Genomic DNA, 15,899 nt, shown 5'->3' with positions numbered 1-15,899 from the left:
TGGACAGACATGATACTTGTCGTCTTTGCTTACATCAAGCAGCAACCGCACGACTTCTGTTTTGCCATAGAGGGCAGCCTCATGCAGGGACGTCCCCCCTTTGGTTGCTCTGTTGACGTCAATGCCGGCTTTGAGCAGCAACCTAGGCAATCAAATCAGAATCAGAAACTCGCATGAAAGGCCAAAGCCAAAGCTCAGAAAAACTTATTTGTGCAAGCTACCCATAGCTTGCACATCTCGGAAGGAACCATGAATATATACAGGTTGTGGAGCAGCATATGCTACCATCCAGACAATGTCTTTTTTAGGGAAGGCCTTGTTTATTTTATATTGGTTAATGTGATTTGCAAATCATTGCATTCTGTTTTTATTAACATTTTTCACAGCGTCCCAACTTCTTTGGAATTGGGGTTGTACTAGAAAGTTGAAATAGCTGTGGTAACAACTGTATGAGTAGCAACGGCTATATGTAGATGTAACAGTAACAGTTGCTTCCTCAACAGTAGTACTAGTAGTAGCAACAGTAGCAGTAGAAGCAAAGGCCGTGGTAAACAGAAACTGCAGGAAAGATGATGAAAGGATGCATGATAGATAAAAATACAATGTATTTCAACAATCCTTAATGTTCTCCTACTTTATGATGTCTTTATGTCCATTCCTTGCAGCCAGGTGAAGAGGGGTGGTGGCTTGAGAGTCGAGGCTGTTATTCCCTCCCTCTCCTTCTAACAGCGTTGCCACCAAATTACTGCTCAGCAGCAGCTGAGCCACCTAAAGAGACATCAAGTGTTAGCTGGCAGAATCAGGACAGGAATTATAGCATTAGTAATACATAAATAATGTATATATGCAAAGCCAAACTAGCTGAGGTTCTGAGGTAAAAAATATACTGAAATAATAATGTAAATGATGACTTATATTGCACAGTAAAGGGTTAAACTGGCACACAGAGAGGCTTATCCAATCAACAGCTGTCTAAAGATACAACAGACTGACAATGACTGAAACACACAGACACAAACACACAGACACACAGACACACACACACACACACACACACACACACTCACAAAGTCTGTGTGTGTGACAAAAAACAGCCCAAAGCCTTCTATTCTTTCACAGATAAACTGCAAACCCAAACCAGACCAGGGACCATTTAAAGGGGTGATATGTACATGAACAAGAGTTTCAGGTTCCAAATTCTAAAATGAACTAAAATTACCCACAGAATGTGAGAAAATAGCAGTGTTGACATTGTGGAGATTTGTATGTGTTGTGGTGCACAGATGTCTACTGGGCTTAGCATGCTAACCAGGTAGTTCAGCCACTTCCCGTCTTGTAACCACTTAGTATGAAAAGATGAGATAGAGTCAATGCTGTGTCGGTCTGCGCCCAGCCCAACTTGAGAGGAAGAGGAACTAGTGTATTCCATCAGGAGCAGACCAACAGGTGACCATAAATGACTGTCAGCTTACAGCTTATAGGTCAGTGGACTCACAGCAGCATAATGATGTGAAGTGTGTTTCAGAAAATCCTGAAGGCCTATTTTCTAATTAGTGACGGATTATTTTCAGTTAAAATGCGAAAAAACGAATAAAAAGGAGAGACTTTAGCTAACACTGACACATGACTAGTGGAAAAAAATTATTGACATGTTGAATGGGAGTCTGGAGTCAAAGGCTTTCTTGGAGCCAACCTCAGGCACTCGGTTGTATTGCAGCTTAAGGCACTTCTACGTTGGCCTCATTTTTCTGACATGGTAGCTCCGTCCACTTTTATTTACAGTGTGTGGTGTAAGACCAAACTGAGGGAAGACTGCCTGGACACTACAGTGACTCACTATCGCCTCCTTATGTACACAGTGGTATTACATAATGGGATTGAATTATTGCAAAATGCACCGTTAACAAACAGGGGATGTGTTCCCACACTTCACGTCTAAGCCGTGGTACGTGTTTAATAAAGACCAATTTCATCCAAAATAGGGCAAAACTGGGTGTTTTCGTGTGCAAATAATTAAATTGCAATGACTACACGAATGACACAAATCTATGCACAGGGAGGTTCAGTCTGTCGTTCAAAAAAAATTAAGTTTTATTTTTCAATGACAAAAATTGCAGCTCAGTGCATTTTGTAACAAAGTAGCCAAAATCTTATCCAACTGTGAAAAGATTGGTGAACTTTTCATCCAAAACCATCATCAGCTTTAATCTTTCAAATACTTATGACCAAATACATGGACAACTGATGCTATCTCATCAGTGTCAGCAAGATGGATGATTATAAATCGTCAACCACTTATTTTACACAAAACCTTTCTCATACCTTCAGTCTGCCAAACTCACAGGCCAAATCTAGTGGAGTCTTCTTCGCCTTGTTCATGAGGCAGGGATTAGACTGGTGCTGCAGCAACATCTCAGACTGAGAGTGAAAGGGAGAGAGTGTCATGTAAGTGATATCACCCAGTGCATTGTATACATGTACTTATATATGTCTATCATCCCAACATGTTCACTACATGTGTGTTGATGTCCATTCATATGATGTATTTGGTTTAGCTGCTGTTTAGGATTGTCAGTGTTGTGTTTGCTGATGTACTAAAGAGGTTAGGCTTCAGTATGGGTTGTATAACAGATGGGGTGTATGTATGTGTGTGTCTGTGTGTCCGTGATATGTGTATCTGTCCTTTAAAACATTTCAGCAGCCAAACGAATGAGGATGGACGAAAGGAATGTGTGCAGTCGTTGCCTGAAGACACTTGTGTAATTCTCGGTGTCACTGCATTAATGGTGTTACTGCTATTGTTGGTGAACAATAGCAGCTGAGACCCGAAGGGGATAGATTTCAGTGCCGTAGAACTTTGTCTTGCGTCTGCATCTGTATGCACTCACCACCTCATAGTGTCCATACTGAGCAGAGAGATGTAACGGGATCTGTCCATCATTGGAATGGGAGTTAACCGAAGCGCTGGCTCTCAGCAGCAACAGGACGGAGTCGGCTTTACCCTGCCACGCTGCGTAGTGGAGCGGACGCATGCCTGCAGACAGAAATGTTGTATGTAGGATGGAGGCGATGAGATGGGAAGGAAAAGACAGCAGTTACCAAAGTCAATTTTCTTGTCATATAGAATACGAGTCAGCATTTTCTTTAATGCAAAGCTACTGTAAGCGCATAGAGTTTGAAATATGTCAGTGTTTACCAGGTGAGCTCACACAAGAAGCCATCATACTGAATTATAGAATGTGAAGCTTCATCCATATTGATCCATCGAAGTCAAAGTACTTTACAGATTAGATCTTCAAAACAGGAATAATTAATTCTTTTAGCCACTTGAGGCATTAAAACAAGATGTAAATGCAACTGGGGATATCATCACCTCATGAAGAGGGAATTGATCAGATCAGAGGTGGTCAGCTGTGAACGCACCCAGGAATCATTGAGAACCGATCTGGTAAGAAACGGTCTGGAACACGTGACATTTTTTTTAACAGTGTGAAAGCTAAAGGACCGCATGAAAGACCATCTACTCTACTGACGTCTGTTGAATAGGCAATAGAAATACTGAATGTAGCTCTCAGTGGCATGTACAGGTGTTCGTATCTGACCCAGACCTTCCACATGTTACCATCATGTTACAGAAGGTTTGTTAGTTTTGGATGTTTGTTTTTGTTGTTTTTGTTGTTACTGTCTGAAAAAATATATACTGTAATTCTCCTGAGAGCAACTGTACAGAAAGCAAGATAAATTCACTTGAAACTCGCAGTATAAAGACTGTTTAGTGATCACAAACACGATCTGTACCTACTACTTGTTTCACCAAGGCCTCCTTTGGGTTTAGCTTTTTGTTTGTTTATTTTATCTTGTCTAATTTCTGACACACATCAGACCAACACATGGGCCTGACCCTTTCAAATAATGAGATTATTATTGTTACTTCAACTCCTCTCATTTCTGCGTGTTCATGTGCTTATTTATGTTTACGTGATCATTCAGGATCGATGTGGAGACGCCTGAAATGCCAAGTGTGAACTGCAGTACATATTAGAACTGTCAACTTGTGATCAGTGTTCTGGTGATCAGTTGGTAGCTCAATTTGTCAGTCAAATAGGAAAACAATTCAAAAATCAAGCAGATACTGAGTAACAGACATCTAAAATACCCTGAAGGCCTGTGGAGAACTGCAGAGCTGAGTAATAATTACTCACTTTTTTCTGAGGAATATAAAGACTCTGTTCTTTTACCTTAAAAGTTAATGTTTCATAACGTGGTAAAAAATACTTCAGGGATTAATGTTGGTGGCCTGCTTCGACTAAACTGCACCTAACCTCTGCTGCTTACGAGTTGATGAGCACAGACATATGCAGTTGTTGTTTCTCTGCACTGATATGCAGCAATGCTTCAACAAATATGCAAATCTATATTATTTGTAACTTGACTTCTTCTGGTTGTATAGGCTGTCCAGAGTGTGCTGCACCTGATGCGTGTCAGAGACCCTGAATTAAAAAAACTGATAAGCTGGCAAGGAAGTGCTAAAAGCTCATTTCAACCTTTTAAAACAGGACTTCAAGAGGCTATAACCGACATCAGATACATGGTTATGTGCACTACACTCCTCTGGTCTCAACAGCTGAGCAGCCACTTCAAATTCTCCTGTATCTGTTCTGCTTGCAGTCTGAAGATATTTGCCACAGCACTGCATGGCAGACAAACTTCAAAGTGAGTCATATTTATTCATATGGGTCTAACAAATTTTCAGCTCAGTGTCAGAAAGCCACTGAATAAGTTTCAGGCTCAATTTAACCCCAACTGACTTCTTGAGCGTGAATATTTTCATTATTTTTCCTAATGTGGGTTTGTCTGGTGAGACTGGTTCCGCCAGTGACACTCCTCTCCTCTGCCATCGTTATACCGTTGATGTCCTTGATGTCCACGGTGGCCTGGGCCTCGAGCAACAGAGACAGCAGCTCTGTGGTGCCCGTCAGAGCGGCATGGTGCAGCGCCGAGAAGCTGTGGGTGAGACAGCGAGGAGGAGGAGAAAAAGAGAAGGAAGTGAAAAGAGAGCCAAGGGGGGGAGGACCAGGAAAGGAGAAGGGAGTATAAATCACACTGATTACTTTACAGCAGGTAAGTCCTTTTCAAAGCTGCAGACTGAGATTACGTGTGTGTGCCCATCAAAAATTTGTGTGTACAAAATGCAGGCTCAGCAGAGAATTCAAGTGTGTTATGAAGGCGTCCCCCATCCACCCGATAACACTTTTAAAGTGTGTACGGTGTGTGTTTTTGTGTATGTGCAAGAGTGTGTGGCAGTATATTCCACTCAGGTTAAAGACATACATGTTTTGTCGATGAGTTATGCTTTTGCTTGACGCAGGAAGCGTTCCAGCGGTGGTGAACCTCTGAGACAACACAGCCGAGCTAGAACTGGAAAACCCTCTCCACATGTGAGAATTGAATACCAACAGCAGTATAGAGGGCTTTCAGGTGATTTTCACACAGCCTCTGGCAGTCACTGTGTGACAGGTGGCAATAAACAGCCTGGATGCCTTGGAAACAGAACTAACCCCTAGTGTCGCAAGAGAAGTCTGTATATTTCCCGTTAATGTGGCTACCGTGGCTCTATGAACATGCTAACCTTGCATCCTCCACCTCCATTGTAGAGATTCAAGCATGCCAAGATGAATGTGTTAGGTGATCAGGTCATCTGGCAAGTTATTATTGATTTTGTCCTCATGCAGCTATTCTGGGCTGCTAATTTCTGTGTTAATATTCATAACTGAAATGAGTCACCTCAACATTTGAGATGATTCATGTAAAAAAATTTTTTTTTTAAACTGCATGGAGCTCACAGTACCTGTTATGTCGCAACTCCTAGTTTCCCCAAATTTCTACAACAGAGGTGGAGAGGTTGTTAAAGGTCCCATATTGTATATTTTTTTATTGCTTTTTTGATTATAAAGCAGGTATAGGTGCTATGTATCACCATGTTTCACCATAAATACTGAGAAAACGTGACAACGTGACAAAGTACAAAGCTTGGATTCAGTAACTGTACCATTTAAACATTTGGAGTTCTGTAAGTTTTGGATGTCACATTTTTAGAACTCCTGTCACATGTCCGCCCTCAGCATGGCCCACTGTCTAAACTGTTAAGTGGAAAAAACACCAAATAGTATTTTTTTTTTTTGCGACACCAGCAAGCTACAAGGCTAAAACAAAAACTGTGATTGGCCTGGGCATGTGTTACTCTGAAAAGAGTCAGACAATCAGAGGAAAGCGTACTTGATATTGTTTCTGTACCTTAAAGACAAAGACACAAAACAGCCTGTTCTTAAGAGAGTTTCAGAAAAAAACATAAAATAAAATATATTGTGATGGTTTCTGGTATTTAAAACCACAAAAATATCTACTTATGGATATAAAGACTGCAAATAAAATACCAGAAATGTGTAAAATATGAGTCCTTTAAAGTCAATTTATTTATGTCGCTCATGCGCAATTGCTAAAATTATTGTTTCTCTCTATTAGGATATTGTGAAGTCTCTCGCCCTTCAGTGCCTCCAGATGATTTATGTCATGATTTGGCTCTATATAAATATAAGGAAATTTAATTCACATAAAGAAGTGTGACAGTGTGGCAGCTCCATGAAGCTGCTCAAAGTCCCTGCATCTATCTGTTTACCAAGAAATAGTTCCAGCGCTGCATCTGAAACCACACATTGTCTGTTTTACACATTGGATATATTGCCTTTAGGTCTGAAAAAGACAAGACAATGCCTTAAAGTGTAATATCACTGAGCAGTGTAGGGACTTGTTACCATTCAACTACTCATGAAATGGTGGTCCATCTAAAAATAATTTTATAATCAATTAAAGAATAGGCCTCAAAGAGTGTCAAATCATCAGTTTAGGGTTATTTTACACTCTCTCCCTTCCTCCAGACGGTGGAGGAGAGTCGGGTACTGGAGGGGCAGGACAATGCTGTCGGGCATTTGAGGTTAAGGTTCCGAGTGGCAAGCCTGGAATGGGACCCTGGACGTCAGCCCTTGGAGCAGACTGCTGGGGAGTGAATTGCTCAGGTGAAGGTGGTGGGGGACATAGGGTCGGCCGTTTGAGAGTGTGGCGAGTGCGAGGGGGTGTCATAGGCCTGGGACACACTGCCGGCGTGGCGTGTGCGTTAAATGGTGCTGCGTGGCGTCATTTCATTTCGTCGTCCATATTAACAGAAGTGCAGCCGCGCTGCCTGCTGAGACGTGACCCGACGCCTATTTTTCACAAGTGCCGTACACAGTTCCCAGCTGATAATTTACAGGGAAACTGTCTGTGATCACATTTGTACTGTGTAATCATAGTAAAAGCAGAGTGTAGGCTCCAATTATATCATGTAGACACTTCACCAAGTAAAGGGCGGGATTTTCTGTGGTGCTCTCTCTCTCTGTATCTCTCCTCTGTGTTTGTGTGTGTCTGTGTATCCTGTGCTGTTCGAGGGTAAACAAAAAAACATGTGACTGCTTTTTGGTAACAACTCATCACTTGTTGGACCTCAAAAATACTATTGTGATGGCCATTATTGAAGAGGAACTCTTTGATTCAATTGTAGGACCTGCAGCTGCAGCACCGCAGCTGACATGCAGCCCAGTTGAACACACACAGAAGGAAACCGCAGCCAAGATGTGCGTCTCAGGGTAACACACACACCATGCAGCAGTATGTCCCAGGCCAAGACAGCACCTGCCCCCAAAAGTCCCACAGCCTCCTCCAGGGAAAGTCGGAGGGCGTGGGCATGGGTTTAGTGCCTCAGGAAACTTGCACAGAAGCCACGGCATGTCAGGTAGTATAAATGAAAAAACAAAAGGAATGAATAGTTGAACAGTCGTGTATAGCCCAAACATCACTAAGTTTAGAATGAGTCTATGCTGATCTGAAATCTCAGACATCTACTGACTGTGAGTTGGCTCTTATATCACTCATATAGTTTTGGTCTCTGTACTCTTTAGCCTCACACACACACACACACTCATTTGTATTTGTATGTATGTATTTCACTTTATTAATCCCCGAGGGGAAATTTCTTCGCTACAGCAGGGGGGCTCTCAGGGGGGAGCTGCTGCAACAGGCTGCCACTAGCGCGGCGCCAGGTAACCTGACCTGAAGTGCATGTTTTTGGATGATGGGAGGAAGCCGGAGAACCCGGGAGAACCCACGCAAGCACAGGGAGAACATGCAAACTCCACACAGAAAGGCCCAGGACCGGATTCGAACCCGGAACCTTTTTGCTGTGAGGCGACAATGCTAACCACTGCACCACCGTGCCGCCCTTAAATTTATCCTTCCATTGACCCTCCTACTACTGGAATCACCTGTTTCAGCCACTTTCTACAGACACACATGCTCTCTGAATCGGTCTCTCTGGGATGGTGTTGACTCAATGACAAGCTCACCTTCCGCTCTCCTCTTCATCTTCTCTCCACTGATCTCATATATCACAGGCGACCCCCCTCCTCACATTTGCTCGCTCACAGATGGACATGTTTGATTTCAACACCCCTATTGTATCACCTTCCACAAACACATTGACCCTGCATGTAGACACACGCAGCAGGCTTAAGTCAACACAGTCACATTGCATGTGGCCAAGACAGTCATACTGCAGCATGCACTCTTTGCATGTGTAAGGACCTGCTTTAATAGATGTCACAAAAATACATTTGCTGGAAAAGAAGGGAGACTAAACAATTTGTGTGCCTTTAAAACATATCATCATACTCAATGCTTCCCCAACAATAAGCCGTGGATCACCAGTGACCTGAAAGTTCTTCTTAATAAGAAGAAAGCAGCCTTCAGGTCTGGAGACAGGGACGAGCTCAGGAGAGTGCAGCGCCACCTGAAGGAGAAGATGAGGGAGTGCAAGGACTCCTACAGGAGGAAGCTGGAGGCAAAACTCCAGCAGAACAACGTGAGGGAGGTGTGGACCGGTATGAAGGAGATTACTGGGTTCAAGGGGAGAGAGAGACAACCAGGGGTAACCTGGAGAGGTCCAATGAGCTAAACTGTTTCTTCAACAGGTTTAGTTCACCACCCTCATCTGTCTCCTCCACACCTTACACCTCCCAAACACCTCTGCTGCCTCCCCCCCTCCGCCCTCCGCCCCCCTGGTGAACTGCATAGAGCCCTCAATCTCAAAGGGCTCTTCCTCCATCAACACCTTGATGTGGTCTGCTGGGGGAGCAGCATTGGAGCCAGTGACACCAACAGACTTAACAAACTGGTTAAGAAGGCCAGCTCCATCATCGGCTACAATCTGGATAGTCTGGAAAAGGTGGTGGAGAGGAGGACGCTGAACAAACTATTATCCATATTGGATAATCCTGACCACCCTCTCCACCACCTGCTGCAGGGACAGCGGAGCACTTTCTCCAAAAGATTCTTCCAGCTCCGCTGTCACAAGGACAGATACAGGAGATCATTCCTGCCCACTGCAATAAGACTGTACAATAACTCACCTCTGGTAAAATACATCACATAACAATAACACTGTTGACTGTGTTTCTTGGTTGTTTGTATATAATATATATAGATATATACTGTACTGTATATACTGTATATACTGTATATACTGTGCATTTTATATTTTATATTTATATTTTATATTTTTTACTGCTATTTTATTGCTTTTCTATTGTTCTATTATTATCTTATTGCTTCTGTATGCTGCTGTAGCAAAAAAAATTCCCCTCGGGGATTAATAAAGTAACTACCTAACCTAACCTAACCTAACCAATAAAGGTGCTGTTAGTTTATAGTACCTGGTATTCAAAAAATTTGAGGAGAAAAATACTGGCCCACTTCAGCCTTGTTTGGAACAAATTACAGATTTTTTTTCTCCCCAAATTTGCTCAAGTAAGAATTAAAAGTAGCTAAACCTCAGCCCAAATAGCATTGGCCAGAAATAGTTTAATGTAAGTAGCAGTGTCCAAGGTAACACTGGCCCTCTTGGACAGCTGGTCAGAGTTTTACAGGCCGCTTTGTACCATTATTATTTCACAATAATGGGCAGCCAAAACATCAAAACAACACTTTTTCCATAGTTTTGTTGATGTATCATAAACAATATGTAGAAGCATAAAGGTCCATTTGGATTTATGATAAAAGAAGAGATAAGAAGAGAATTTATGATAAAAACATTTCAGTGAGCTTAATAATAAACTCTTGACTGAGATAATGCTGAGAGAGATGTGTTTCCCACAGGTTGTGAATCTACTTGTGGTGGTGGGTGGTGCAGCCTGTGATTAATGTTTATGCAAAGTCTCTTGCATTTAGAAGAAAAGAGTATAACCCAGGTTATTTTCTCAAGCTATAATTTACGAATGTCCCCTAAATGCCTCACATGTAGGGTATTGTATTGTGAGCTAGCGTCACACAGAGAAATGTCTAGTTATCAATGCAGTGCAACTAAGACAGGTGTGTAGCTAGAAACTAGTTTGAAAAGAGTGAAATAAGGCATTCTGATGTCATGTTTGACTAACGTTAAACAAAGTGATTTCATCTACCTGTGCAGACTGCTGAGGAGCAGCCTTGTCAATGTATTTACACTGAGGTTGATACGTTTAATGGCACTGAAGCCCCTCTTTGCAGGGAATGACCAGAAAACTATAAAAACCAAACCACAGATGCTGTTTTACACTTAGGAGGTATTATGATTGTTGTTGAAGTAAAAAACAACAACTTTGTTTTCACAGATTCAAGCTCTCAGTCCACTGTGACTTGTGTAAGTTCGGTTGCAGCTTAAGATCTCACCCGTTTGTCTCATTTGCTTTGTGCGCAGGGACTCAGCTCCCCACATATGGAGCTCTACACAGACACGGATCAAAGGAGACACTCAGGTAAAGTAAGCGACTAGACAAGAAAAAACAAATATTATCTAATTAACAGATAATCGTCGATCCCCACACTTCAGAAAAATCAGGCCAAAATATCTGAATCTGCTGACAGTGGCGATGAAGCAATTAGAAGCTCTGCTGCTGATCATGGTGCAACACCCCCTTTTTTTTTTTTGGGGGGGGGGGGGGGGGCTGAGCTTCTTAAAGAGCACTGAAGGGAGGTTTGACTGTTGAGTTCAAATGTGACTTCACCTTTAAGCAGAGTCGGACCAGATTAGAGGATGGCACCTGGTTCATTTGAGAACTATATACCAGATTAAAAGTTAAACAGTTTGATGAGCTTTTCTACATGAGGTACTTGTTAGTTTCTGCATGCTTTCGCAATTTTTTTTAGCCCAAAAAACATGCACATTAGCGAGGTTCTTGGTCACGTCACAGAAAGCATGCACAACCAAGGTTCCCTCCAGATGAGCCAGCTGACTTCCCGTTGACTTCTCAAACACATGAATGGGATAAGACAAAACTTATTTAAACTTATATATTACTGGAAAAATGTATGACGTCGCCTACAGCATAACCTCGGAGAAAGGTACAGTGGCCCTGTAAATGCAGAAGTATAAATCTAGCTTTAGGGTACTAGCAGCCCCGCACATGGTCAATTATGTACAAGTACATTTTAGCACTCTAATTTGGATATGTCACATAATAACGGGCAAATTCTAGCTATTTACTAAGCAAACTAAATCCCCTGTGATTGTGTAACCCTCTAAGGGTGAGATAATAACTAAGAAGGACACCATATGTCAGTACATGTGTGTGATTTGATTGTGAGTCACTGTGAAGAGTCAGGACAAACGGGAAGCAGCCACAGGTAGGGCATTTTTCTTTCTGTTTGCACATCAATCAAGACACTGACTCTTCTGTTCCATTCAGCTTCATGCTTATCTCACAGGTCGAGACACGCACACACAAGCATGTACACACACGTGCATCCTCTCACCCGTCTGAGTCTTGGTAGTTGATGTTGAGTCTCTTAGTGGAGCCCAGCAACTCTGGAAAAAGACAGTGGGAAAAAAAGGGGGGTGAGGAGAAGATAATTAGTATTTGGTGACATATTTGTTTTTTCATCAGCTCTCTCTCCAGAAATCCCTCCAAACCTGTGTGTGTTTTCGGTGTTTTTCCCTGCACTTCTTCCAATCATCACTACTTCCGTCAAACAACCTTGACAGTCCTGACAAGATGGAAAGCTTTCCTCACCTACTGCTGCCTCACCCCTTCTCTCTCTCAGCGCGCCTGATGGCAGCCAAATGATTCATAAACAAATGATTCTGCTTTGTAGAAATGTACAATTCCCCTTTGTTTACACTGCAATCTTATCAGACCTGTGACAAACATAAAAACATGAGCATGCCAGTATAAGACATACATACATTATATTTCTTTTTCTACAGCAGCACTTGGTGCAAAAATAACACGAGTCGATCAGTAAGCAAGACTGAACATGTTTTTTTTCACTCATCAAGGAGGAGACACTGCAACGTGTCCCATGTCTTACTCATTCAGTCTGTACAGCCAAGAAGACCAAGTAAGTCACTTGTTTTCTTTAGTAGCCTTGCTTCTCCATGCATTGCCACAATTACCAAGATCACTAGAAATTCCCCTTTAACAGTTTACAATGTCTCAAATTGAATACGTGGTAGACAAACTGGTTCCATCCCTTGTATCATTCAACATCAAAAAGAGGGCTACAAAGCTGCCCTTTACAGTGTGAACATTATTGTATTATTCTTTATTCAAAGTCAGATCTTTTATTATTAACTTCCTCTTCCACATGTTTAACCCTCTTTTAGCTGAGTATTCAACAATCAAATTTTGGCCACCTCCAAATATTCTACTGAACCCTAAAAGTCTTGTTTTGAATGATCGCACTAGATTTCCAGACTTTGAATATCATTCATCTATCTTCATCTCATACATCAGCCTCTCATGAGGACTAGAGCCACTCCTCCCACAGCTAAATACCCTCTGACATCCTACAGCTGAGATCTACTGTAAAGGCCCTACTGTCTGCCGATTCCCACACGGGAGCTGCCAAGCCCGTGAAATAAAGCGGCATTCATCGCAGTCAGTTTCCCTCACTGTTTTCTCCCACATAGATGTGAAAAATCACATAAGTTTCTGTGTGTGTGTGTGTGTGTGTGTGTGTGTGTGTGTGTGTGTGTGTGTGTGTGTGTGAGAGAGAGAGAGAGAGAGAGACAGAGAGAGAGAGAGAAAGAGAGAGAGAGAGAGAGAGAGAGAGAGAGACAAGAAGGGTAAGAAGAGAGGAAAGTTAGAAGGACAATCAAGTATGGTGAAATTTGGCTCATAAATTTGAACCACTGACCAACAACAAGTTTGTCCTTTGACCGAATTGAGAACTAAACTGAAGGAAGCCATCATAGTTTGTTGCATCATTCACTTTTTTAAGGACCACTATCAGAGTTATAACTGCTCTACAGAAGATTAGTGATCTGCATGATAAATGAGCAAATGGTACAAACACATACTTTAAACATATTTGATTTTTTTTTTTTGTTACCAGGCTGTAGTAGAGCTGAATATTTAAGTGCATAAAAACTGGCTGAATGTACACAAAAAGTCACACTGGTAATGAACAATGACGCACATAGCGGGGTTGGGCATTGGACAAAGCCCAAATGGGATCTGAAGTTTCCCTGCTCTGTTGAAAGAACAGGATCTTACAGGACTTTCTTTTAGTCACTTCAAATCAGGTATATTTATAAAGCACATTTAAACACAACAGAGGTTGACCAAAGTGCTGCACATAATCCAACATAATTAAAAGTATCAGATAGACTTGAACATAAGAGGAAATAAATAAATAATAATTTAATAATAATAATAATAATAAATAAAGAATTAAAAACAAGACTAAATTAAAGAAAATACACAAGGGTGTAAGAGCGGTATAGATTATAACTCGATGGGGCTTAATGTGGAAAAGCCAGTGAAAATATATTGTTTTTTAAACAGGATTTGAATGTTGGTAGAGAGGCTGACCCATTCTGACACACAAAGAATTATAATAGAAACCTTTAAGTAAAAGCATTAGTGATCTTCTCAAGGGTCTTTAAAAGAGATGAAGGGCTTGACCTCAGCTAAAACTCTTAGACCTGCAGATTAAATCTGTTGTTCTTTCAGCTCAAAACAAGGTTTACAGTTGGATGCCATAGAACCTTGCCATGTTGAAATGAGGAATGTTGAAATATTATCATGTGACTTGAGCAGCAAACGCTCAGTTTTACCTTCATTTAAATTGAGAAAAATAGCTAAGTTTTTAAATATAATTTAACATTCTCCTGCTGATTTACTAAGCTGTTCATGATCAGACTCCATCATATCTCAGAGATCTTATAGAACCATATAATCCTAGCAGAGTACTTTGCTCTCAGAACGCTGGTCTACTTGAAAGAGTTTCCAAAAGTAGAATGGGAGGCAGAGCCTTCAGTTTTCAGGCTCCTCTCCAGTGGAACCAGCTCCCAGTTTGTGTTCGAGGGGCAGAAACCCTCATTAACTTTAAAGGTTAGACTTAAAACTTTCCTTTTTGATAAAGCTTATAGTTAGGGCTGGCTCAGGTGGCCCTGAACCAACCCTTAGTTCTGCTGTTATAGACCGAGGCTATTGGGGGACCTCGTTATGCACTGAGCTTCTTTCCTCTCACTCTTTCACTCTCTATACACTCTATACACCATTTCATCTCATTAACTTCATGCTTTTTCTCCCATAGTTTTTGCTTATTGTCTGTTGTCTCCATTCAGTTCCCTCGCTCGCGTAGTTTCTGTTCTTTCTTTTGCAGATGTCCCGCCATGGAGCTGCATGTCTCTGCTCTGCGCTTGTCATCTCCACCAACAGTTCTTCTCTTGTATCTCTATGCTGTCCTTTTCTCTCTCTGCTCTTCCCTCACTCCAACCAGTCGAGGCAGATGACTGCCCACCTCTGAGCCTGATTCTGTTGGAGGTTTTTCTCCCTTAAAGAGGACTTTTTCCCTCCTAGTTTATGTGGGAATTGATGAATTGTTGGATTTCTCTGAATAATGCTGTAAAGTTCTGCCGTAAGGACTTTAATGTGTTAAGTGCCATGAAATAACCTATGTTGTGATTTGGCGCTATATAAATAATATTGAATTGAATTGAATTGAATTGAATTGAATTGAATTGAATTGCATTTTTACATTGGCCAAGCAGCTTATTAAAATATTTACAGAGTAGGAAGTATTAGGTTTTAGCAGGAGGTGTGTTTTGAAGACACAAATCCAAGGGGTAGCCAATACAGTGAAAACAGAAGTGGACCCTAAATGGACCCTTGTGCTACCTCCTCAAGTCAGAGGGACTGATTGAGAGGAGTCAGCTACCCATATTAACATAAAGGGATCAAATCAGGTAGGATTTAAACCAGTTTAGAGCAATGCCACAAATAAAAGACTACAGTTGCCGAAATACAACTTCCTTGATTACCTTAAATTAACGGAAATGAGCTTGATCTGTAGGGTCCACATTCTCAATGGGAGAATGCAAGGTTGCCACTTTGGTTGCACGACTAAGTTAACAGAGCTGACAAAAGTTCACTTCACCATGGTATGGGTGTTGTGGCCTCACAGAGATTACAGTTTTGTATAGGGAGCTTCGCCACTGGGAGATCAAAGAAACCATAGGAGGAGCTATAGGGCTCAAGAGACCGATGAATAAACGGAGAGAAAGAGCAACAGGGAAGAGGGAATCCAGGGTAATGTGTCAGTCATGTATAACACTTTAGTGCTTTTTTTATTCAAATGCAAACCGTCTCTCGCAAAGAGGTGATTCCAAAACAGGTGAACATTATCCATAAAACCAACACTGAGAGCTCTGTTATGTGGAGACGACCTGCTCCATGACCGAGACTGACAAATGGAACTTATAAAAAACACTGCCTTTCCATGTGTTTTAAAAAAAACTCTAAAAGACTGTTAAAATCAGTTTTTGTCAGTTC

General features: G+C 41.6%; 1 protein-coding gene across 1 annotated transcript in view; it reads right to left on the bottom strand.

Annotated features, from left to right (window-relative positions):
* The window catches only part of LOC138202331 (caskin-2-like), a 49,677-nt gene that overhangs the window by 15,793 nt on the left and 17,985 nt on the right, over positions 1–15,899 (bottom strand). The window contains exons 2-7 of the mRNA XM_069156266.1: positions 11,875–11,926; positions 4,907–5,004; positions 2,889–3,034; positions 2,323–2,418; positions 635–768; positions 34–142 (exon numbers count right to left, since the gene is read on the bottom strand). Of these exons, the coding sequence (XP_069012367.1) occupies positions 34–142; positions 635–768; positions 2,323–2,418; positions 2,889–3,034; positions 4,907–5,004; positions 11,875–11,926 (635 nt within the window). The remainder of the gene's footprint in view (positions 1–33; positions 143–634; positions 769–2,322; positions 2,419–2,888; positions 3,035–4,906; positions 5,005–11,874; positions 11,927–15,899) is intronic.

This window comes from Embiotoca jacksoni, unplaced genomic scaffold (assembly GCF_022577435.1).
Source record: "Embiotoca jacksoni isolate LCO1_2020_lvr unplaced genomic scaffold, fEmbJac1.0.p SCAF_20, whole genome shotgun sequence".
Lineage (NCBI taxonomy): Eukaryota > Metazoa > Chordata > Actinopteri > Embiotocidae > Embiotoca > Embiotoca jacksoni.
Note: the sequence above shows the minus strand (reverse complement) of the source record. Positions and strands in the feature narration are given on the sequence as shown.